Raw genomic sequence first — 22,638 nt, forward strand, 5'->3', positions numbered from 1 at the left:
AACGTCCAATCGTTCCCTTACGATCTCGACCTGCTCCCCCCTGGCCCCCCCCCCCCCCGAGGTAAAACTCCCCCATTACCCTCTTGCCCCTCACTTCTTACCCCTCCTTTCCCCTCCCAGCCCTAATCTCAACATTCTATACCATTTACTTACTAATCTATCTCCCACATGACCCTGTCATCTCACGAGAGCAAGGATCTGTTGTTTTTGTTCGTTGTTAAATCCCCAACCCGAAGAACAGGCTTGGCCTATTACAGGTGGGAATATTAATGTTCCTTGAGTGAATGGAAGCGTCATAGCACTCTTGTTATTGCCACTTTACAAATAAGGAAACTGAGGCTCAGAGATGCCAAGTGACTTGCTCAAGGTCATACAGCCAGAAAGTACCAACTTGAACCCCTGCCTGATGCTTGCCCCATAGGTCAGTCTTGCCCTGTAGACCATGATGGCTTTGCCCCCGTGATTGACGGCCTGCCCCTGGTGCCTGCCCCTTGGCACCTGCCTGCGGCCAGCCAGCAGGATGCGGCTATGGAAGGCAGTGGTGGTGACGTTGGCCTTCATGAGCATGGACGTCGGTGTGACCACGGCCATCTATGCCTTCAGCCACCTTGACCGCAGCCTGCTGGAGGACATCCGTCACTTCAACATCTTTGACTCGGTGCTGGACCTCTGGGCAGCTTGCCTGTACCGCAGCTGCCTGCTGCTGGGGGCCACCATCGGGGTGGCCAAGAACAGTGCCCTGGGGCCGCGGCGGCTGCGGGCCTCGTGGGTGGTCATCACTCTCGTGTGCCTCTTGGTGGGCATCTACGCTATGGTCAAGCTGCTGCTCTTCTCTGAAGTGCGCAGGCCCATCCGGGACCCGTGGTTCTGGGCCCTGTTTGTGTGGACGTACGTCTCGCTGGCCGCCTCCTTCCTGCTCTGGTGGCTGCTGTCCACCGTGAGGCCAGATGCCGAAGCCCTGGAGCCAGGGGCGGCCACCGAGGCTGAGGGCTTCCACAGGGAGGCCCGACCTGCAGCCGAGCAGGCGTCGGGGGCCACGCTACAGAAGCTGCTGTCCTATACCAAGCCCGATATGGCCTTCCTTGTGGCTGCCTCCTTCTTCCTCATCATGGCGGCTCTGGGTAAGTGAGGGCCTGGGGCACAGCCCGGGTCACACGAGGGCTGAGGGCTCAGTGTTTGACCTACCAGGTCGAACCTCCAGGTGCTAAGAGAAGGAAACCCGAATTTCACTCCTACCTAATTCTACTCCTGACTACCCTGATCTTCCTGCCCAGGACTAACTCTGGGAGAATGTTCTAGAAAATTCCAGGGGGCAGGAAACAAGTTCTCACCTTTCTTTTCTTACTCCCAGTGTTTCCCTAGGCAGCAAGCACCTAAAAGCATGTCACCCCTGACCTCTGAGCTCCAGGCTCTGTTCCCTTAATGCACCCTGCATCTCTGCCCTTCAGCTGCATCTTGCAACTGCATCCTAGTCTCCTCGTTGTTGGGCTCTTGGGCTATTTTGGGGCTTTTCCTCTCAAAATGAATAACTTTGTTCATACACATTTTGTGAATGTAGCTCGATCTAAAGAATACATTCCGGAAAGTGGGAATGCTGGGCCAAAAGCATTTTTTGGTAATAAAACAAAATAGAATAGAAAACTTAAGGGTACCTTGCCTGTGATAAGATGAAACATTGTTTTGCAAAATTTTATGTTAGTTACCTCTGCCTATGTGCCACTGTGCCTTGGTTTGAGGTCAACATGCTGCCTCTTGGGTCTGGCCCACTCCAGCACCATGGTGGGGAGGTAGAATGGCAGGATCCAAACTCTGTGGTTCTGAGGTTCACAAGGCCTGGGTTAGAACCTCAGCACTGCTCCCTGAATTGCTGTGTGACCTGTTTCAACCTCACTTCTCTTGTCTATGGAATGAGGACTAGCAGCATTCTTATTTCAAGGCCTTGAAAAACTTGAATAAAAACAGATAGGACAAGGGCTAAGCACATCATGATGAGCACACGGGAATATTGGCTGTTATGACTCTCAGCATTTCAATTCACCAGATCTGAGCCTGGGATAGAGACAAACCCAGAATTAGCTGGGCACAGCAGCTCATGCCCATAGTCTTAGTGACTTGGCATTCTGAAGCAGGAAGATTGTAAGTTGGAGGTCAGTCTGGGCAATTCAGCAAGACTCTCTCTCTCAATAAAAAAAAGGGCCAGGGATGTAACCCAGCGTCTGGGTGCCCCTGGATTCAATCCCCAGCACCAGAAAGAAAAGCCAGGACATTCTCCAAGAAGACAGGCCACACTTGTAACTGGCCCGATTCTGTAGCCCCTCCTCTTGCTGCCTGCCCTCCACTGTCTCAGGCTCCTCATAGTGTGTGATGGGCCCCGGCCTCAGCCTTCTTGTCTGTCAAAGGGGCAGATAGTCCCATCATTCCTGTGGTGGTGAAGGCCAGCGAGCTGATGGGGGACTGGGACATTCCAGGCACAGAACATTCCCAGTAATATGTGTGACAAGTGTCAGGGGACCCCTTTCCACTTCACCAGCAGTTTCTCCTGGTCACACTCCAAGGCCTGGACGTCCCTCCTTGAAAAGCCTTCTCAGATCTGTGACCGTGGCTCTTTGCACTCGATTGTATACTGATGACATAAGAATCACACGTTTTCCTGCCTCCTGCCAGGCCTAACTCACTTGGGTCCCAGTGCCCAGCACAGGGACAAGCTCCCTGAGTCAGTGGGTAAGCAAATGACTATCCTACAGCAGGCAGATGTCAACCCTGTCTGCACCTCCTCTCCCCACCCACTGGTGCCCTGTGTCAGCTGGTTGTGCTCAGGGAATATAGCGTCCTACAAGACTGCCACGCAGATTCTGCCAGCCTGCAGGGTTGCACCAAGGTCAAGGGCTCAGACTTGGGCTCAGGCCCCCCAAATTCAGAGAACTTCAGGAAAGTTCCGATCTCAGATTTCCACACTGAAACGGTGTCTTTTTTTTTTTTGTACTGGGGAGTGAATCCAGGGGCACTTAACCACTGAGCCACATCCCCAGTCCTTTTTTGTATTTTATTTAGAGACGGGTCTCACCGAGTTACTCACAGTCTCACTAAGTTTCTGAGACTGGCTTTGAATTCAAGATCCTCCTACCTCAATCTCAGAGGGTGGGCAGATAACAGGAGTGAGCCACCCTGGCCGGCTGAAATGGGGGGCCTCTGCTGGAATTAGGTGAGACTGTGGGAACTAGATGAGAGAAAGCACAGTGACTAGCAAGATCATCCAGCAAATATAAGGAAATTGATCATTATTTTTCAATCAAGGGCATTGAGTCATGCCCAGCTTTTTCTGTATCCCCATAATCTAAAAACAGGAAAAAAGAATAAAACCAAAATCAACCCATCACCCATTGGGAAAAAAGGCTAGTTTGTGTTGAGTATTTCCTATTAACTTGGGATTCCTTTTTTTAATGCGATTTCTAACATTGTTTTGAATTTTTTAAATTGTTTTTCTTACGTTATTGGGGATCAAACTCAGGGCCTCACGCATGCTAGGCAAGCACTTTACCACTAGGCTCTATCCCAGCCATAAACTGGGATTCTTAAATGTGGATTCTTGGCAGTCCAGGTACATAAATGTGGGTAAGTACTTAACCACTCTGAACTCCAGTTTCCTCTTCTGTGGAAAGTGTACATTTCCATGGGAAAAATAACAATACCAGCCCTGTGGGATCATGGGGTGACATCTGGGACTTGAAGATGGTAAGGGAGCAGATATCTGGGATAAGAATGTCCCACCTGGGCATGGTAGTGCATACCTATAATCCCAGTGTCTCGGAAGGCTGAGACAGGAGGATTGTGAGTTCAAAGCCAGCCTCAGCAAAAGCAGGGCACTAAGCAACTCAGTGAGACCTTGTCTCTAATAAAATCCAAAATAGGGCTGGGGATGTGGCTCAGGAGTACAGGGGTCAAGTACCCTTGAGTTCAATCCCCGAGACCAAAAAAAAAGTGCTCCAGGCAGAGGGATTAGCTGTGCCCAAGTCCTGGTGGAAGGGTGGCTGCTGGCCCAAGAAATAGCCAGGGCAGAGTGGAGCAGGGTAAGCAAGAGAGAGAAAGTCAGGTTGCTCACCAGGGACCCTGTGGTGTAGGTTTGTTGTGAGTCACTGCAGAACTTTGGCTTTGGTGGTGGTGCACACCTATAATTCCAGTGGCTTGGGAGGCTGAGGCAGGAGAATGGAAAGTTTGAGGCTAGCCTCAGCAACTTAGGCCCTAAATAACTTACTGAGACTCTGTCTCAAAAAAATAAAAAGGGCTGGGAAGAAGCTCAGTGGTAAAGCATCCCTGGGTTCAGTCCCTAGAATTAAATAAAAAAAAAAATTAAAAACTAGGTGGGGCAGGGGATTTTGGCTTTTACCCTGGCTGAGTTGGGAGCCAGTGGATGGGAACCATCTGAGTCACGTTAGCAGGATGCCACTGTCTACAGAGGAGGACAGGCCCATGGGGGAGGGGGAGGGGGAGGAGCAGCTATTGAGCTGGTGCAGGCAAGATTGGCAACTTGGAGCAAGGTGGAGGCGGTGAGAGCAGTGAGGGCGATGGAACTCTGAAAATATCCCAAAAGCAGAGCTGCAGGATTTGGAGTTTCACGTGATTCTCGTGCAGATTCCACAGAGGAAAAGGTTAGTTTGCATAATGCCTCACACAACACCTGGGACCCAGGAAAGTCATCGTTATCATCGATGCTTGTGGTTGGAGCTCACCGATGCCTTTTCTGTGGGTAAACTGAGTCAGAACTGCAACTCGGGCAGCACTGAGCAGCTGCGGTTGGAGACCCCATCTGGCTGAAGACTATGGGGTCTGAAGCCCATTAGGCCTCCATCTTGTAGTTCCTGCCAAATCCAGCAGAGAGCACTAGAACCACAGGAACTTGGCAGCCAGCTTAAGCAGAGTGGGCCAGGGCTGAGGATCCACACCTGCCCAGACTTCATTCACTGACCTTTATTGATCACCTACTGCATGCCCAGCTTCAACCCTAACTCTCTCTGTGGAAAGAGTTATAGTAAAAACAGGTCTTGGGACAAGCAGGGACCGAGCCCAGAGAGGCCATCCACATTCTGTGTCCACCTTTTCCGTGAGAGTGGACATCCCAGGTTACTGGGGGGCAGGTGTCTTAGCAGTTCATTTGTGCTACTGTAACAAAATACCACAGACTGGTAATTTATGAACAATAGGAATGTCTTCCTCACCACTCAGAGAAGTCCGCGATCAAGGCTCCAGCAGGCTTTACATCTGGTGAGGAGACATCTCTGTGTCTCCCAGATGGAGTCACATTGCTGCTTCTCCAAAGGAGGGACACTGTCCTCTCATGGAAGAAGGCAGAAGGGCCCTAATCCCATCCATGAGGACTTCAAGGCCCCAGCCTGTAATGCTGTCATATTAGTGATTAAATTCAACTTTGAATTTTGGGGGACACATTCAGAACCTAGCAGGAGGGGACAACGGAAGACGCCCTGAATTGGAAGCTAATTTGAGTCAAGTCTCAGTATTTCCCCTTACTTCCTATGTGATCTTGAACGAATGACTCAGCCTCTCTGAGGCTCCAGGATTGTCACGAAGCCACAGGATGACAAGAGGGTGAGAAGTCACCTGGCAAGGTGTGAAGTGCCCACCACGAGGGGTGGGGCAGCAACGATCAGCACTGCATGGAGCCAGAACACCAGCCCCTTCCCGGGTCTTCCCAGGAGAAGCGCATAACCCGATTTGGCTTCCACCAGCCACTGCCTGCTGGGTGGCTCCTCAGCTGAGAAATGGGTGATGCCGGGGCCTGCCGTGAAGGGAAGGGACCATCATCACATGTGCCCTTGGCCACCACCCTCCATGCCTGGTGGCCATCACTAACATCAACCCAGTCTGTGCGGTCAGAGCCAGTGTCTCCTGTGTCCCTGTTGTCTGCAGAGCGGGGTGGGCAGTGAGCAGCCCGGGGCCCCATGTGGGAAGCAGAGTTACCCAGAGGAGAGCCCCTGGGAGCGGGCAGAGCAGGCAGGTGTGGGCTCCTGCTGCAGACGGACACCCTGAGCCCGCCCTGCCTCCCCCAGGCGAGACCTTCCTGCCCTACTACACAGGCCGCGCCATCGACAGCATCGTCATCCAGAAGAGCATGGACCAGTTCAGCACTGCTGTCGTTGTCGTCTGTCTGCTGGCCATCGGCAGGTAGCCACTCGGCCCGCCCTGCCCTGCACGCCCCAGGCCTGTATCCCTGGACGGGGGTTGTGGGGGTGCCAGGGCCTGTTCTCAAGGAAAAGTGGGGGCTGGAAATGCCTCTGGGGCCTGTCCGACAGCCCGTCGCCTGGTGACCAGCTCCCAAACTGGCTTAGAAACCTCGTCCCTGTGATCAGACCATATCCTAGTGCTGCACCCTCTTGTCTTGGTCCTCAGGGTGCCCCTTTCCCTCCCTGGCTGCTTTCTGAGCAGGAACCTAGGCCTAAGAGAAGGTCTAGCTTCAGTGTGCTGTTCTGGAAGGGAGGGTCAGCTGGCAGAGCTGAGCCCCTTGCCTGCCCTTGCCCTCATGGGGAGCTCCCGCAGGGAAGGAGGGACACCCCCACAGTGTCAGCCCTGGACAGTGGCCTGAGGCTGGGTGCTCCTGCTGTCCTGCCAGCAGCGGAGGGGCGGCCGGGTGGTGGTTGTCGCAGTCGGAAGGACGCGGTGCTATAACATCTCTTATCTGCAATTAGCTCATTTGCCGCAGGTATTCGGGGCGGCATTTTCACCCTCATATTTGCCAGACTGAACATTCGCCTCAGGAACTGTCTCTTCCGCTCTCTGGTGTCTCAGGAGACGAGCTTCTTTGACGAGAATCGCACAGGTTGGTCCTGTTGGTGATGTGGGCAAGGGTGGGCTTACCTGGGTACGTGGTGGGCTCAGGCCCACTGCTCCCATGTCAAGTTCAGGGTGGAAGCACCCAGGGGTAGGCTGGCACCGCTGGCCTGGCCTGAGCCCTGGAGAGCTGGTCCACCCACTGAGGTTTTGATGTGAGCTGTGGCCACCATAGGACCCTGGCCAGGCCACTCCAGGTCTCTGCTAGAGCCAAGGCCTCACTTTGCAAGGCCCTGTGGAAACCACAAGGGCCAGGACTACCCAGCCTGTGACCTGTGGGGGTGAGCGGGTGGGACACAGACAAGAGCAGCAATAGAAATCCGGTGTCCAGCCAAGACCCCAAGCTCTGAGACAGACCAGCCTGCTCCAAACCCTGGCTCCTCCACTAACCTCTCAGAGCCTGTTTTCTCCTCTGAGAAATGGGAAAAATAACTAAGTGCCAAGCCTGGTGCAGGGCACACACCTGTTAATCACAGCTGCTCAGGAGGCTGAGGCCAGCCTCAATAACTTAACAGACCCAGGCATGGAAGCACTCACCTGTAATCATAGTGACCCAGGAGGCCGAGGCAGGAAGATCGTGAGTTTGAAGCCAGCCTCAGCAACTCAGTGAGACCCTGTCTCAAAATAAAGAATAAAAAGTACTGGGGATGTGGCTCAGTGGAGAAGTGCCCTAGGTTCAGTCCCCAATGCTGGGAGGTGCTGCCAGGCTTTGGGCCCAGTGTCCCACATTAGGTAAGGGGCACTGCTCTCGCCCCCTCCCCAGCACTGACTGTTGCCCTCCATGGGGAGGAGGACTGCTGCCCCTTTCCAGTTTGCCTCCCCTATACGATGGGGTGGCATGGGGCTTACTCACCATGCTGGCCACTAGGTCTGGGCTCCCAAGAGCCCTTGAGGAGTGCCCTCCCCATCCTACCCAGAAGACAGGGACTCCCCAGTGTCTGCGTCAGGAGCCTCTTAGTGTCCCCTGCGCCCACCACAGTGGCCCTTGTTGCTGCAGCGGGAGCTGAGCTGCCTGTGTTCCAGGGGACCTCATCTCCCGCCTCACCTCGGACACCACCATGGTCAGCGACCTGGTCTCCCAGAACATCAACATCTTCCTGAGGAACACAGTCAAGGTCACGGGCGTGGTGGTCTTCATGTTCAGCCTCTCGTGGCAGCTCTCCCTGGTCACCTTCATGGGCTTCCCCATCATCATGATGGTGTCCAACATCTATGGCAAGTACTACAAGGTAGGCCCTACCTGGCCCCACTGTCTGAGGCCTGGTGACCGGCCAGCTGGAGGCTGGGTTATGTTCATTTATCCACTTGCTCGTCAGATAGACAGTCATTGAGCGCCTACAATGTGCAGGCCTGGGAGGCATCAGTGGAACAGACAGGCCCTGCCCTCCTGGAGCTCCCATTCTAGTGGAAGAAATGGACCATAAGTGATGATCACAGCAAGTCCCCCAGGGCTGTGGGAGATGACAAGTGCCGAGGAGAAACAGGAAGCGAAGAGCTAGAGACTGAGCGCAGGTAGTGGCAGTTACAGCCTTGCTGGGAGGGATCAGAAGGAGGTAGACGTCTAGCGCCAGCGGGCACAGCCAGTTCAAAGGCCCTGAGGAGGGGATGGGCCTGGTGTCTGAGGAGCTGCAAGGTGGCCAGCAAGGCTGCAGTGATGGGGGAGGGGCAGGCACCCGCTATAAGGGAGGAGGTGACAGGCAGAAGGCACAGGTCTTGCAAGGACTCTGAGCCACCAGCTCACTCTTCCTATGGGTTGTGAGGGGGCTTGGGCCCCTCCAGCTGCCCCCTGCCCCTGCCTTTGCTGGGAAGCAGGCCTGTGACGAGTCCTAAGGGACAAGGCTGGGTCCAGACAGGCAGGCCTGTGAGCGTGACAGCTGCAGAAGCCCCTTCCCCAGTGGTCCCAGTCCATGGGAGGGCTGCTAAGCAGAGGCTTTGGTACATGATGGACTAGGTCTTGCTGGAGAGATCACTGTCCCCAGCTCCATGGGAACCTTTGGAACTCGTGATCTAAGGCCAGAGTAGTGAAGGAAGCCATCTCCTTCCCAGTCCCAAATGATTCCAGTTCCCATGACCCTCTCTAGCCACAGGGGAAGGGTCTCTTCCCCACAGTCCTGAGTCACAAGCCCACCAGTTTCCTCATTGAGTAGAGAAGGCAAAGAGTTGGAAACTGAGCTTCTGCTCCCAACTCCCGCTTCCTGCTGGACAGGGCCACTGTCCCAGTGTCCCCTGGGTTATGGGCAGGCCCCTAGAGTCCCCATTCTGTGCCTTGGGCCCTGCCGTCATGTATAGGTGGGCAGAGCCTCAGGGAAGTTCTACGTAGCTTGTCTACCTCACATCAGATTGTGTTAAATATGGCCAGCGAGTCATCCCCACAGATCACACACACAGCTCCGTAGCCAGACACAGCTGCACGGTGAGGCTCCCTGGGGCACCCCAGCACCCTGTGTGCCTCCTGTGGCCTGGGCATGGAACACAGGTCCTGGGGCACGCTGCTACACAATCCCATCTGGGCCTCGCAGGCAGCTCTTCAGGCTGGTTTGAGGCTCTGAGTGTGTTGACTAGAGCGATGAGCACGGCTCCGCCCAGGGTCTCCTCCAGAGCCCTTCACCTGGGACCACTCCTCAAACATCTACCTTTGATCATAGGTACACAGCAGGGGCAGGTTTCATAAGCGTGTCCTCTACTGCTGTCTAGAACTTGGCTGGGAGTTCTGGAATCTCTGTGCCACCCTCAGACTCTCACTAATTTATGCTGATGATGTCAACAGTACCCCCTTCAGAGCTGGCATTTCTCGAATGGCATACAACCTGAGCAGCTGTCCAGGGTCTCTCTGCTCTTATGCCAGCACAGGATCACAATTGAGGCTCCTTTTCTGAAAGAATTCCCAGCCCACAGTCATGAGTGGCTTCCTTTGAGAACTGAAGATGACTTAAAGATTGCCCCTCACCCCCCAGGAGCTGGGCCGGCAACCCGAGGGCCCTGCGGGAGCCTGTTCTCAGCTGGGAGGAGACAGGGTGGGAGTGGAACTGGACCTTCTCCTTTCATCTAGGGACTTCCTGCAGCACCATGGAAAGGGAGAAAGGTCCAGAGAGGCCTGGGGCTCCGGCACACAGTGAGGCTGTCTGTTTGGGGGGTCTCCTCCTTGTCCCCTCCTGCCCACAGAGACTTTCCAAGGAGGTCCAGAGTGCCCTGGCCAGAGCTAGCAACACGGCTGAGGAGACCATCAGCGCCATGAAGACTGTGCGCAGCTTTGCCAATGAGGAAGAGGAGGCAGAGGTGTATTTGCGGAAGCTGCAGCAGGTGTACAAGCTGAACCGGAAGGAGGCGGCTGCCTACATGTACTACGTCTGGGGCAGTGGGGTACGTGCCCCTGGCCAGCAGGCCTGATGTGGAGAATGGGATGCAAACTGGGGAATCCCTCCATCCAGGACCTTGGCCCAGATCCTCACATGTCAAAACTAGCACAGAGATCTTTCCAGAAAAGAATGCAGCCTTCTGGTGCATGTCCTCTGGGCGCCTCTGCTATCTCTGGGGCATGGGTGGCAGGAAGGGTAGGACCTTCTTCATTCACCTGGGGCCCACCTAGGCCACCTTCTGGCAGGTCTCATGCCTCAGCCTCACACTCCCCAGGTGAGTCCCGGGCCCTCCCGGAGAATGCGGCCCCATTGAGAGGTGGCTGGTGGGGGCAGAGGGGAGAAGGTACATTTTGTAGCATCCATAAAGGTACCTGTGGTCCAGACTTGACCTCATCCTGAGCTGGGGATGAGACAGACTGTGGCCCTGGGCCGGTTGTGGGTTGTTCTAAGTACCAGTCCATTCATCTCCCAGACCACCCCCCATGAGCAACAGGGGGCAAGGGTGCCCCAGACACAGCCCCTCCTTCATGGAGCCTAGCTGGGAGGAAACAGACCTCATTGTCCCACTCTGTCCAGCTGGCTGTGTAGCTTTAGCGACCTCTCTGAGCCGCGCTTTTCCCAATGAGGAGGACTAATAGCTCTCCTTGGCCAGCTGAGGAGCTTGGGGTGGTGTGTGTATGCCAGGACCTTACAAAGGAAGCCTTGTTCTCAGGCCAAGCCCACAGCCTACCCCTGCTGGAGGCCTTTGTGGGGAACCTCTCCAGGGCAGGGGGAGGGGAGGGCCTGAGGGAGAGGCCACAGTGGGGCGGACCTCCGTGCCAATGGCTGGAGTTGGAGTTTGTGGCTGTGTGTGCAGAGACCTCAAGGGCTGCTCTCATCTCCCTGTGTCCCCACCTCCCTGGGATTTAGGGAATTGAGAGACAGGGGTGGGATCTGAGCCAAGGCCCCAGTGACCCAAACCCTCTCCCTTCACCCCAGCTCACGCTGCTGGTGGTCCAGGTCAGTATTCTCTACTATGGAGGCCACCTCGTCATCTCGGGACAGATGACCAGCGGCAACCTCATCGCCTTCATCATCTACGAGTTTGTCCTGGGGGATTGTATGGAGGTGAGGGCCTGGGTGGGAGGGTATAGGGAGAGCAGCTAAGGTGGGGGGCCGAGGGTGTCGTGGTGTCTCCTTTAAGATAGGTCATCATAACCATGAAGGTCCTGCAAACAGGTGACTCTGTGGATCCAGCCAAATGGCAGTGACAGTTGACGTCAGGAAATGCTCATAAGAGCTTCCTGAGAGGTTCTGAAATTCCCATTTCACAGAAAAGGAAACTGAGACTCAGAGAAGTCAAGTGACTTGCCCACACATTGGGTGGGGAGCTGTGTTCAGAGCTGGCCAGGTGGCACCTCGGCTCAGCCCCCGTGAAGAGTGGCGCCAAGCACGGGCAGCCAGGGGTGTTGCAGACTGGGCTTGCATTTAGGTCCCCGCCTAGCAGACCTGCGACTGGGTGGACCACACCCGTTTGTCTGGGAGGTGCCCAAAAACTGGGGAATGGGTGTGGGAGGTGAGCTGGAAAAGGGAAGGAGGTCCACAGAGCTGTGTGCGCAGCGGGCTCTGTCCTCCCGTGACCCCTAGGGCCAGCCCACGCAGCAGCCCCAAGCACCCACCGCCCTGGTGGAGCCAGGTGGAGCCCTGAGCGTCTGGCCCAGGCCACGGTCAGTGCCTGCAGGGGCGCTGCCGGTTCTCCGTGCGCCTCCTCCCTAGAGAAAAAGCCCCCGCACCCACACCAGATGTGGGGACCACTGCAGCCACCCCTGTGCTGCTGATGGACTCGGCAATCATTCTGCCTCTGGGAATCCATGCTTCAGAAATACTCACTGCCAGTGGGCAAAAGCCTGTCAAGGATGTCTGGGGCAGCGTTGTCCATTTGCGTGAGTGACAAGCAACCCAAATGCCCCCGCATCAGCCAAAGGACAAATATGGTACATCTCTGTGCCAGAGATGGTATGTCCGTACTTTGAAATCCCAGAGATTCAGGAGGCTAAGGAGGAGGATCCCGAATTCAAAGCCAGCCTGGGCGACCCAATGAGACCCCATCTCAAAAGAAAAAGGACTGGAGATGTGGCTCAATGGTAGAGCACTCCTGGGTTGAGTCTCAACACAGGAAAAAAAAATTAAAAAGGAAGGAAGGAAGAAAGAAATGCTAGGCAGCCCTCCAGGAATGAGGCAGACTTTTCTGAACTAAAACACACTATCCAACACAAACAGAAAACCCCTGATCGAGCCGGGTAGTCTGATGCCCTTTTTATTTTATTTTAATATTTTTTTAGTTGTAGATGGACACAATACCTTTATTTTATTTGTTTATTTATATGTGGTGCTGAGGATCTGACCCAGGGCCTCACACATGTGAGGCAAGCGCTCTGCCACTGAGCCACAGCCCCAGTCCCTCATTTGTGCATTCTTAAAATCTCAAAATGAATTGGCTATGATGTGCATGTATTTGTGAACACACAGAGAAAGGGCTGAAAAGATACAATACATTGGTAACTATGGCCATCTCTGGGATAAAGGAGCGTGAAAAAGAAGCCACCCGGTTCTCATGTCTTAGTAGTAATACTGTTAGTATTAATGACAGTTTTAGTTGTGGCATATTGAGCATCACAGGCCAAGCCCTATCTCCACAGCAACATGCCCTGGTGTTGCTCTTACCCCCTTTCCTCCAGTGAGGACACTCAGTTATGGCACTGATGCACCTAAGCTCAGGAACCAGGTGTGCCCAGATTCTAATCCTGCCTCTGCAACTGCTTGGCTATGGGACCTGGGGCAAATACTTGAGTCCCCTGTGCCTATGAGAGAACCTACTTCATAGCATGTAGAAAGCACTAATAAAATGGGCCATTAATACAATTAACCTTTACATTGGGTATATTTTTATCCAAGGAGAGTCTACTTATGACAGATATACATCAAGACCCATTTTTATTTAGTATTTATTTTTTAGTTGTAGTGGTCATAATACCTTTATTTGTTTTATGTGGTGCTGAGGATCAAACCCAGGGCCTCATGCTTGCTAAGCGAGCGCGCTACCACTGAGCCACAATGCCAGCCCCTCAAGACCCATTTTAAAAATTGAAATTAAAATATGTGGTGGCAGCTGACCAGCCAAGGTGGGATCACTGCCTTGGCACATTCTTACAGGTTCATTTCTCTGCATTTCTGTCTCCTCTTCTTCTCCTGGGTGGGGGTGAGAATTGGTAGCAATGACCTTGAGGCACACATACTCCTGGCCACCTTGTCTTTTGTTATTGTCAGTGTCCACTGTGTTAGCAGGTGTCCTGGAAGCAGCCCCTGTGTCTCCCCAGAGCTGCAGCTCTGTCCTTGCTCCCTGCACACCCTCGTATCTCTGGTACCTCAGAGGGTCCCAGGAGCGGATATTGGGGACATGAACATGTCTCTTCCCTGCAGTCTGTGGGCTCTGTCTACAGTGGCCTGATGCAGGGCGTGGGGGCGGCTGAGAAGGTGTTCGAGTTCATTGACCGGCAGCCCACCATGGTGCACGATGGCGACTTGGCCCCTGACCACCTGGAGGGCCGTGTGGACTTTGAGAATGTGACCTTCACCTACCGCACACGGCCCCACACCCAGGTCCTACAGGTGAGAGGCAGACGGGAGGCTGCCAGCGTCATCCTACCCTCTTCAGGAGTCTGGGCTCCAGCTGGGCAAGGCGTGTCCTTAACAGATGGACTCCAGATAATAAGCTCTGGGAAGGAAATAAATCAGGGTGTGGTGGGGGGGAGCAGCGTGAGATTGGTGAAATAGTCAGAGGCTTCTCAGAGGAGGTGGCATTTTGAGCTGGACCTGACCAAGGAGCCACACCCAGCCAGGTGGCTTGCTGCAGTGAAATATTCCAGGCAGAGGACACAGCAAATATGAAAGTGCTGCCAAATCAAGCGTTTTAGAAAGGAGAACACCCAGGGATCAGCAGTGCCCAGCCACAGCCTAAGAGCGGGGGCGGCTGGGAAGGGCGCCCACCTGTGTCTGAGACAGTGTCCAGCCCTAGAACCTGGACCTGTGACCCCACACTGTGCCTGTGTTCCTTGCAGAATGTCTCCTTCAGCCTGTCCCCAGGCAAGGTGACGGCCCTGGTGGGGCCCTCTGGCAGTGGGAAGAGCTCCTGTGTCAACATCCTGGAGAACTTTTACCCCCTGCAGGGAGGCCGAGTGCTACTGGACGGCAAGCCCATCGGTGCCTATGACCACAAGTACCTGCACCGTGTGGTGAGTGTGGTCAGGCCCTCACGGCCCTCGCTGCCCTCTGGCCTTCCTCTGACCTTGGCTAATCTCTCACGCAAGCTGTGACACAGAGGCAGAGAAGGTGCAGTTCACAGAACTGTCACCAATGCACCATCATGAGGTCATGACATAGAAGGTTCTGGCACTCCAGAAACCCCATGTACCCTTTCTTTTCCCCTCAAGAGTATGTTCCACCTGACTTTTATGATCACCATTTTCTTACTTTTCCTTAGTTTTACCATCTGTGTGTACCCAGAGATGATCTGATCTGAACTTCATCTAGACAGAGTTCTGTGTGTGGCTCTCTGTATCCAGGGTTCTGCGTCTGCAGATTCAACCAACTATGGATGGGAGATATATTTTTTAAATTATCTGCACTGAACGTGTACAGACTTTTCTCTTGTCCTTGTTTCATAAACAATACAGCGTAACAACCATTTCCATAGCCCTTACACAGCCTTGTTAGGTATTACAAGTCATCTAAGGTGATTGGACATCTACAGGAGGATGTGGGTATGTTATATACAAATAGTGCCATTATTAGGGACTTGAGCATCTGTGGAATTTGTTACCTGAGGGGATCCTGGAACCCATCCCTGAGGACGCAGAAGGATGAGCCTTTCCTTGGCATTGCCTGTCTTTCGGCTCAGCATCATTTAGCCGTCCAGGCTGAGGTTGGGGTTGGGGTCCATCCATCTTCATTGCCAGATGATAATCTGTTCTGCTAACATGTCACAACCTATTTATGCCTTGTGCTCTTGATGGGTCTTTGGGTGGCTTTCTTTTTTTTTACCATTACCAAGGATACTATTGAGGGATGTGGACAACTTTGTTCCTGTCTCTTGGGGCATGTGGCTAGGTTCTCCTGAAGAATGACCTCAGAGCAGAAAAGCCTGGTTGGAGTAGATGCTGATCCCCAGCCTCAACAAATTCTGCCAGGACAGTTTCCCAGGGTGCTTATAATCAATTCAACCTTCCGCTAGCAGCAGCTGAGAATTCCAGCTGTTCCACATCTGGGTCATCTCCAGGACTCCAAAGAAACTGCTCCTGACCACGCAGTCCTTGGTAACCTCAGAAGGAGCCTCAACACCCAGCCTTGTGCTGAGCAGGGAAGCCTGAATGGGTTCAGATCATATGCCCTATAAGGAACACCAACTATTAGGGGGTGACATCACCAACGTGAACTAAGTCATTTGAGAACCTGAGGGCTGTCACAGAAATTCCAGAACTACTGGCCAAGCTCTAGATGGTGGCAGAGGCCATGGACTGGGAACTCTCCCCGCATCAAACATATTAACCAGAGACAGATGGCTGGCAGATGGCCCAGCATGCGGCCCTCCAGATTGCTGACCACTAGCCTCAGGAAGAGGCCTCTGGGTAGAGCGGTGCAGACTGCAGCAGTGAGCACTCTCGGGTTCTCAGGCACTTCATGTCATAAGTCCTGTATTTTGCTAGAAGTTGCATGTATAGGGGCAGCTTTGGGGGGTCTTCTGCCACTTCCCAGCAACTACAGATATGAAACCCTTTTTCATGTATTTATTGCCATTGGTTTTCATCTTGTGTGAATACCTTCTTCATAATTTAAATTCAAAAATTTAATTCCCATAAACAAAACAGTAAAATGCCACAATATAACTGTAGCCCCACAGTTTTAGTGAATTTTATAACTAAGCCAGGAGAGTTCCCCTCCACCTTCCCTGTCTAGGAAGTAACCTGCACTGGTATTTTGTAGTTGCTTACCAATTTGTTTCCATAAAAATATATTTCCATATATTTTAAGGAAATATACCAACATATGGAGGCATATGTACATTGTACATGTACATAGTGTTTTTTTAACTATACACACACACACACTGCAATTTGGCTGTGTGGATGTACTGTAATTATTTAACCAATCCCCAGCTTATGTACAGCTAGGTTATTTCCATTCATGCATTCATTCTTTTTACAGTATTGAGATGATATTTTTCATACTATTATTTTTGTAGGCCAGATTCCTAACTGGCATCACAGGACAATGACACCTTTGAACTGTTTCCTCAGAAGGGAGGGGACAATTGCCAGGGAGGCCTTTGTGGCCTGGAGGCCTGCTGTGGCCTCTTGCTTCCTGATGGGCAGCTGCATTCACAGAGCTGCATTCTACACTTTCTCCCACACTCTGGTTTTCCCCAGGACAGAGACAGTCAGTGAACTTCCTCTCGGTGGTCAGGGAACTTGCCTTAGCCCAGAATAGCGTGCTTAGCTAGCCCCCTTTGTGAGGGGGAGGCTGAGGGCATGTGCACCAGCAGGACGAGAGAGAATGGGGGGGGGGGCGGCAAGAAGGCAAGGGGCAAGGAGAGGCAGCTGGGCACAGCCTGATTAGGTTTCAAACCTGAGACCCTGGGCGTCAGCCAGGCCCTGGCTGGTGAGGCTGCTGGTGACAGCTGGATGGACACATTCCTGGCTTCTCTGACAATCCCCTTGCTCCTGCACAGATCTCTCTGGTGAGCCAGGAACCCGTGCTGTTTGCCCGTTCCATCACAGACAACATCTCCTACGGCTTACCCACGGTGCCCTTTGAGATGGTGGTGGAGGCCGCACAGAAGGCCAATGCCCACGGCTTCATCATGGAGCTCCAGGATGGCTATAGCACAGGTACGGAGCCCAGCGTCACCTCCACTGTGCCTGTGGGTCTGTCCTCAGGGTGCAGTCTTCTTGGTTAAGGACTGCCCTCTGCCACCTACTGTTTACCTTTTCAACTTCCTTTCATTGAGATGAAATTCACATAACAGAATCTTCTTTTTTTTTTGGTACTGGGGACTGAACCCAGGAGTGCTGTACTATTGAGCTATATCCCCACCCCTTTTTATTATTCTGAGACAGGGTAATAACAATTCAGAGCTACTCTCAGCAATTTCCAACTAGGTGATACCCTGTTATTAAGTACAGCACCGTATTTATTGTACAGTGGCTTCCTCCTAACTAGAATGTGTAACCTTTGGTCAATATTCCCTCAGCACCTCCTATAGATTTTAAAATGTGATTCTTGAACAGGGAGTATCCCGTGGGTTCAAAATAAAAACACATATGAGGAGGTGTATAAGGAAAAGCTGTGTCCCTGTTCCTTCCCCCGTCCCTCCTACCCCCAGCAGGACTTTTCATTGGTTTCTTATATGTCCTGTAAATATAAATGTGAGTTCTTATTCCCCTGCCCTTTTACAGAAAAAAAATAATGGCCTTTCTATTGTGCACCCAGCTCTATTGACTTAGCTCCATGCTGGTGAGCCACCACGCTGATGGAGGGGCTGCTTCCTCCTCCTCTTCTTCCTCTTTTCTTTACTGTGTGCACAGCAGTGCACAGGCCTTTATGATAGTTGGTAACTGACTCTCCTCCTGCTGATGGACATTTCATTTGATGAGCTGCTTTGATTTACTTGTGGCAATAGCGGTGTTGTGAGTCACACACGCCACATGCCTCGGGCTGTGCAGGAATGATGGTAGGTAGGGAAATTTCCTGAGGCAGGCTGCTGCCCCAGGCCGTGCACCTGTGATGAAGACCTTTGCACAGTGCAGATGATATACTCAGGTTGTTGCAGCCTGGTGTTGTGAGCACAGGATGGGACTACCTGTGCTTGCTCTGGGAGGGCGGGACACAGCTGCAGCCTCACCAGCACACTGTGTGATCACACATGGGATTTGTGCCAGGTGAATGGGCAGAGCTGGGAACGTGGATCCACTTGCATGTAGCAGCCTCTTACAAATAGGGTGGGAATGCCAGTTCGTGACCTTTCTACTGGTTGGCAGTTCTAGCCAGCGGCCCTTTAAAACTGCCCAGGCAGGCCTCTTGCTCTTTCCAGGGGCTGCCCAGCCGCCTCCTGCTAACTCACTTGCCCCTGTGCCTCCACCATGCAGAGACGGGGGAGAAGGGTGCCCAGCTGTCAGGTGGCCAGAAGCAGCGGGTGGCTATGGCCCGGGCCTTGGTGCGGAACCCTCCCGTCCTCATCTTGGATGAAGCCACCAGTGCTCTGGATGCCGAGAGCGAGTACCTGGTGAGTGGCAGGATGGCAGGGGACACTGAAGCAGTCGCAGCTCCAGGTGGCCTGGGTCTCCCCTTCACCAGTCACAGGGAAGGGCCTAGATATGCCACAGGGGCTACCCAGGCCATTGGCTCCCTGAACTGATGAATTTACAGAGGGTAGAGAGCCAGAGAAGAGGTGGCCCAGGCCCGGTCACCCTGAGTTATGTGATAAGGAACAAAAGCACATCGTGACCAGACCCGGCTCAGAAGCCCCACCCTCTAGCTTAGTCTGTTTCTTAGTAGTTTTGCACAGGTGACCTACCAGCAAGCAACACCCTAAACCCCACAACCTGCAATTGGTAACATGACCTTGAACTCGTTACTTTTTCTCTCTTGGTCCCATTTTCGTTGGTAAAATAATTTTAATTGGTCCAGTAATGTGCTTGTAGATGGCTAGCTAGCAATCTAGCCCTGTATTGATCCCTGCATTCCAGAGATGATTACTGACCCCCTCTTAGCACCAGGCACTATTCTAAGCGCCAGGGTTACAGTGGCCTGCTGACCAAACAAGACCTCTGTCCCCACGCAACAAGTCCACAGTCCCCATGGTATTTCCATTCTTGTAGGGAAAACAGATAATAAACAAGGATGCAGGCAGGTGTTTCACCTGTGGCCTATGCTACAAAGAAAATGAAATGTCATGAGACACAGATTGGGAGGGGCCCCTATCATCAAAGACAAACACAGCTGGTCAGAGTGGAGGCCCAGTGGAGGCCCTGAAGCAAGATTTTATTCATTAACTACTTGTAGTTCAGAGGATTGAGCTCTGTTCTCATTTGTGCAGAGGTTCCCAGGCTGTTTTAGAGGGAGAATGAGGGAGGGGAGGGGGAGTGATCAGGGGTCCTAGTGGAAAACGGTGCAGGGTGCCCGGTGTGGATGCAATGAGGCCACCTGTGACTAGTGGCAGTGACTGAATTAGGATCCTGCCTCCCACAGAGGTTGGAAGATAAGGGCCCTATCCTTCCTGATGATGACAGCCCAGTCAATGCCTTTTGAGTCCTGAGTTGTAGGAGACACAGGCACCTCTCAAAAGAATAGAGAAGGGGTCATGTTCTAAGCCCTGTCTAGTAAATGCTCCAGGAAAGGACAGTCTGGGGCCTGTGGCAGGTGTTGACTTGAACAATAAGTCCCCCTGGCCACATTGAGCTTTCTCTAGCAGATGCTTTGATAAGGGGGCCTGGGTCATCTTGGGATACCGCTTCGTGCTGCTAGAAGCCATACTAGAGTTTGGTCATCTCTTGGCACAGAGGTTTGGAGGAGCTTATATGCTGAGAGCTCTGTGGTTCTTGCCAGGGTTTAGCCAGCTAAACCAGGTGTGATGGCATATGCCCGTGATCCTAGTGATTGGGAAGGCTGAGACAAAAGGATTGCAAGTTCAAAGCCAGCCTCAGCAACTCAGCAAGACCCTGTTCAAAATAAAACATGAAAGGGCTGGAGATGTAGCTCAGTGGTAAAGAACCCCTGGGTTGAACCCCCAGTAACAAAAAGAAGAAAGAAAAGGAGTCATCTATGGGGAGTTCTGGGAGGGCACCCCTGAAGGCTAGGCCAGCAGGTACAAGGGCCTGGAGCGGGGGACAAACCTGGCACGTTCAAAGCGGAGCAAAAAGTGTGGCTGCAGCCAGGGTCGAACAGAGAGAGGCAGGGGCACAGTCACAGGGAGGTGGGTTCCCCCAGCCTTTCGAGGAGTTTGAACTTTTCATGAAAATTAACCAACTTGACATTTCAGTTGTTAAGTTTAAAGAAAATGGAGCAGAAAGCAGAGAGTTCCCACACACCCTCCTCTTTCCCCTCCTGCCCCCATTCCTGACCTCCTGCAGCAGTGACCCATTGTTCAAGCTGGTGAAGCTGCGTGGATGCTTTATCACCTAAACCTGTGACAGGGCTCACTCTTGATGATGTACTTTTGACAAGTGTAGAATGTCATGTACCCACCATCACAGTGTCACAGGGAAGGTCTCACTACTAGAGAAATCCCCTAGCGGGGTTGGATGTATCCTAGAAGGGGACAAAAAGCTTTTGGAGGGTTTGCAGCAGGCGTTTAACTGACTCAAAGTTTTTTTGTTTGGGGCTTTTGTTTTTGGTTTTGTACTGGAGATTGCATCCAGGGGCACTTAATTACTGAGCCACATCCCTAGCCCTGTTTATTCTGAGACAAGTTCTTGCTAAATTGCTCAGGGCCTTGCTAAGTTGCTGGGGCTGGCATTGAACTTGCGATCCTCTGCCTCAGCCTCCAAGCCACCACCATACCTGGCTCTGACTCCAGCATTTTAAGGCTGCATGGGGAATATTTAGGGGCCAGAGAGAAAAGCTGGAGTCCTGCAGGTGAGAAGGAGTAGTGAGAGACAAACAGGAGGGGGAAGCCACAGGCTTTGTTCATGGAGTGCGTTTGGTGACAAGGCACAGTGTGGAATTGAAGGCTCTGCCTGGTCTCATTGGCCTGAGCGTCAGGGCTGATGGCCACTCACCAAGCCCCCTCCCTGTGTCGGACCTTGAGCTCTGTCTCTCCTAAACAAAATCCAGCTATCAGGTTCTGCTCCAGCTCTTGTTTTTCAAAGAGAAGCTGAGTTTCAGTGCCACAGAGTAAGGGGTGGCCTGGAGCCTGGTGGTGGGTGGCCCAGGCAGTCAGGTGGAGAGCCCCATGAGCCAGCTCCCATTCTCCCCCCAGATCCAGCAGGCCATCCACGGCAACCTGCAGAAGCACACGGTGCTCATCATTGCGCATCGCCTGAGCACCGTGGAGAAGGCACACCTCATCGTGGTGCTGGACAAGGGCCGCGTGGTGCAGCAGGGCACGCACCAGCAGCTGCTGGCCCAGGGCGGCCTCTACGCCAGGCTGGTGCAGCGCCAGATGCTGGGGCTCGAGCCCGCCTCGGACTACACAGCCGGTCACAAGGAGCCACTGGGCAATGGCACTCACAAGGCCTGACCTCGGCCCCTGCCTCTCCCAGTGGGGCAGAGGCTCTGGCGCCTGCCTTGCAGACACGCCCGTGGGGCCACAGCAGCTCCCAGCTGCCCTCCGAGCCCAGGTCCGTGGCACTGGGGGGCAACCTGCCACGTCCCACCTTTCACCGCTTCCTGCTCTTGCCCTGGTTCCACCCTGCTCCCAGGGCACTTCCAGCCTGTGCTGCCATGAGCACCCCTCTGCTCTCTCCGCCTGGTCTCCCCTGCTGCTCCCCCACGCTCCTAGCAAAGGTGCAGCTGCCTTTTTAAACCATGACCTTACCAGGTTTTTTTACTGCTTGATTTGATGCACTACAGTCAACTCCTAGATTTCAAAAACATTTTTCTAATTGGGAGTAATGATGGGAAAATTCACTAAGGTGTTCTAGAAACTTCTGAGCCAGGAGTGAAGAGCCCTTCCTAATAGTCTGGGAGATGCCAGAAAAGAACTAGGCTCACCCTTACCCCTCCAGAAAAGGGGCTTTCCTGTCCCAGAGGGGAGCACAGGGGTGGAGTGGAACTGTCGCTCCCTCCTCCCAGCTTGGTGAGTCAGGCGGGAGGGGTGGGCGGGAAAGTGGGAGGCATCTAGCTGCCCATCGGCCCCCTGCCAATCAAAGCCAGTCTCACTGTGAACCACTGCAAACCTCAATGGGGGAGTGAGGGGCTGGCCAGGCCTGGCAGGGCCTCTGGGGTGCACCCAGCCCACACCCAGCGCTTTAGCCCCCTTGGCCCTGCCTCCTTCTTCCCCTGGCTGGCAGCCATCTGGACGCCCACCCTGTCACTCGGCTGTCTGGAGGCCCTTGGTTGTTTGCAAGATGCTTTCTCTTCTGTTTGGTGGATGGGACTGTTGCAAAGCCCAGGGACCAGCTTTGTCCAGGGTTGTGAGATATTGGGAGAACCCAGTCAATAAAGTGTACTACCTCTGACTCCTGACCTCTGATTCTTCTTGGGCCGTCTGCCCCATTTCCTGGTTAGGGTTTGGTTTTGGGTTTTTTTTTGGTTGTTGTTTTGTTTTTTTGGTACTGTAAATTGAACCCAGGCATGCCCTACCATTGAGCTATATCCTAGTCCTTTTTATTTTTTTGAGACAGGGCCTCAAAAACTTGCCCAGCTAAGTGAGGTGGCACACACCTGTAATTCCAGTGGCTCAGGAGGT

General features: G+C 53.2%; 1 protein-coding gene across 4 annotated transcripts in view; it reads left to right on the forward strand.

Moving 5' to 3' along the window:
- Abcb9 (ATP binding cassette subfamily B member 9) overlaps window positions 1-22,408 on the forward strand; it is a 28,061-nt gene extending 5,653 nt beyond the window's left edge. For 2 of the 4 annotated variants that reach the window (XM_015502436.2, XM_048785523.1), the window contains exons 2-12: window positions 422-1,121; window positions 6,063-6,177; window positions 6,699-6,829; window positions 7,864-8,069; window positions 10,003-10,200; window positions 11,175-11,303; window positions 13,656-13,844; window positions 14,294-14,467; window positions 16,960-17,119; window positions 18,377-18,513; window positions 21,208-22,408. In XM_015502436.2, the coding sequence (XP_015357922.1) occupies window positions 521-1,121; window positions 6,063-6,177; window positions 6,699-6,829; window positions 7,864-8,069; window positions 10,003-10,200; window positions 11,175-11,303; window positions 13,656-13,844; window positions 14,294-14,467; window positions 16,960-17,119; window positions 18,377-18,513; window positions 21,208-21,468 (2,301 nt within the window). In that variant the 5' untranslated portion in view covers window positions 422-520 and the 3' untranslated portion in view covers window positions 21,469-22,408. Of the gene's footprint in view, window positions 1-421; window positions 1,122-6,062; window positions 6,178-6,698; window positions 6,830-7,863; window positions 8,070-10,002; window positions 10,201-11,174; window positions 11,304-13,655; window positions 13,845-14,293; window positions 14,468-16,959; window positions 17,120-18,376; window positions 18,514-21,207 lie in introns of those variants that run through there. The other 2 variants (XM_048785525.1, XM_048785524.1) reach the window with 2 other exon arrangements.
- Window positions 22,409-22,638: the final 230 nt, after the last annotated feature.

The sequence above is a fragment of the Marmota marmota genome, unplaced genomic scaffold, assembly GCF_001458135.2.
Source record: "Marmota marmota marmota unplaced genomic scaffold, marMar, whole genome shotgun sequence".
Lineage (NCBI taxonomy): Eukaryota > Metazoa > Chordata > Mammalia > Rodentia > Sciuridae > Marmota > Marmota marmota.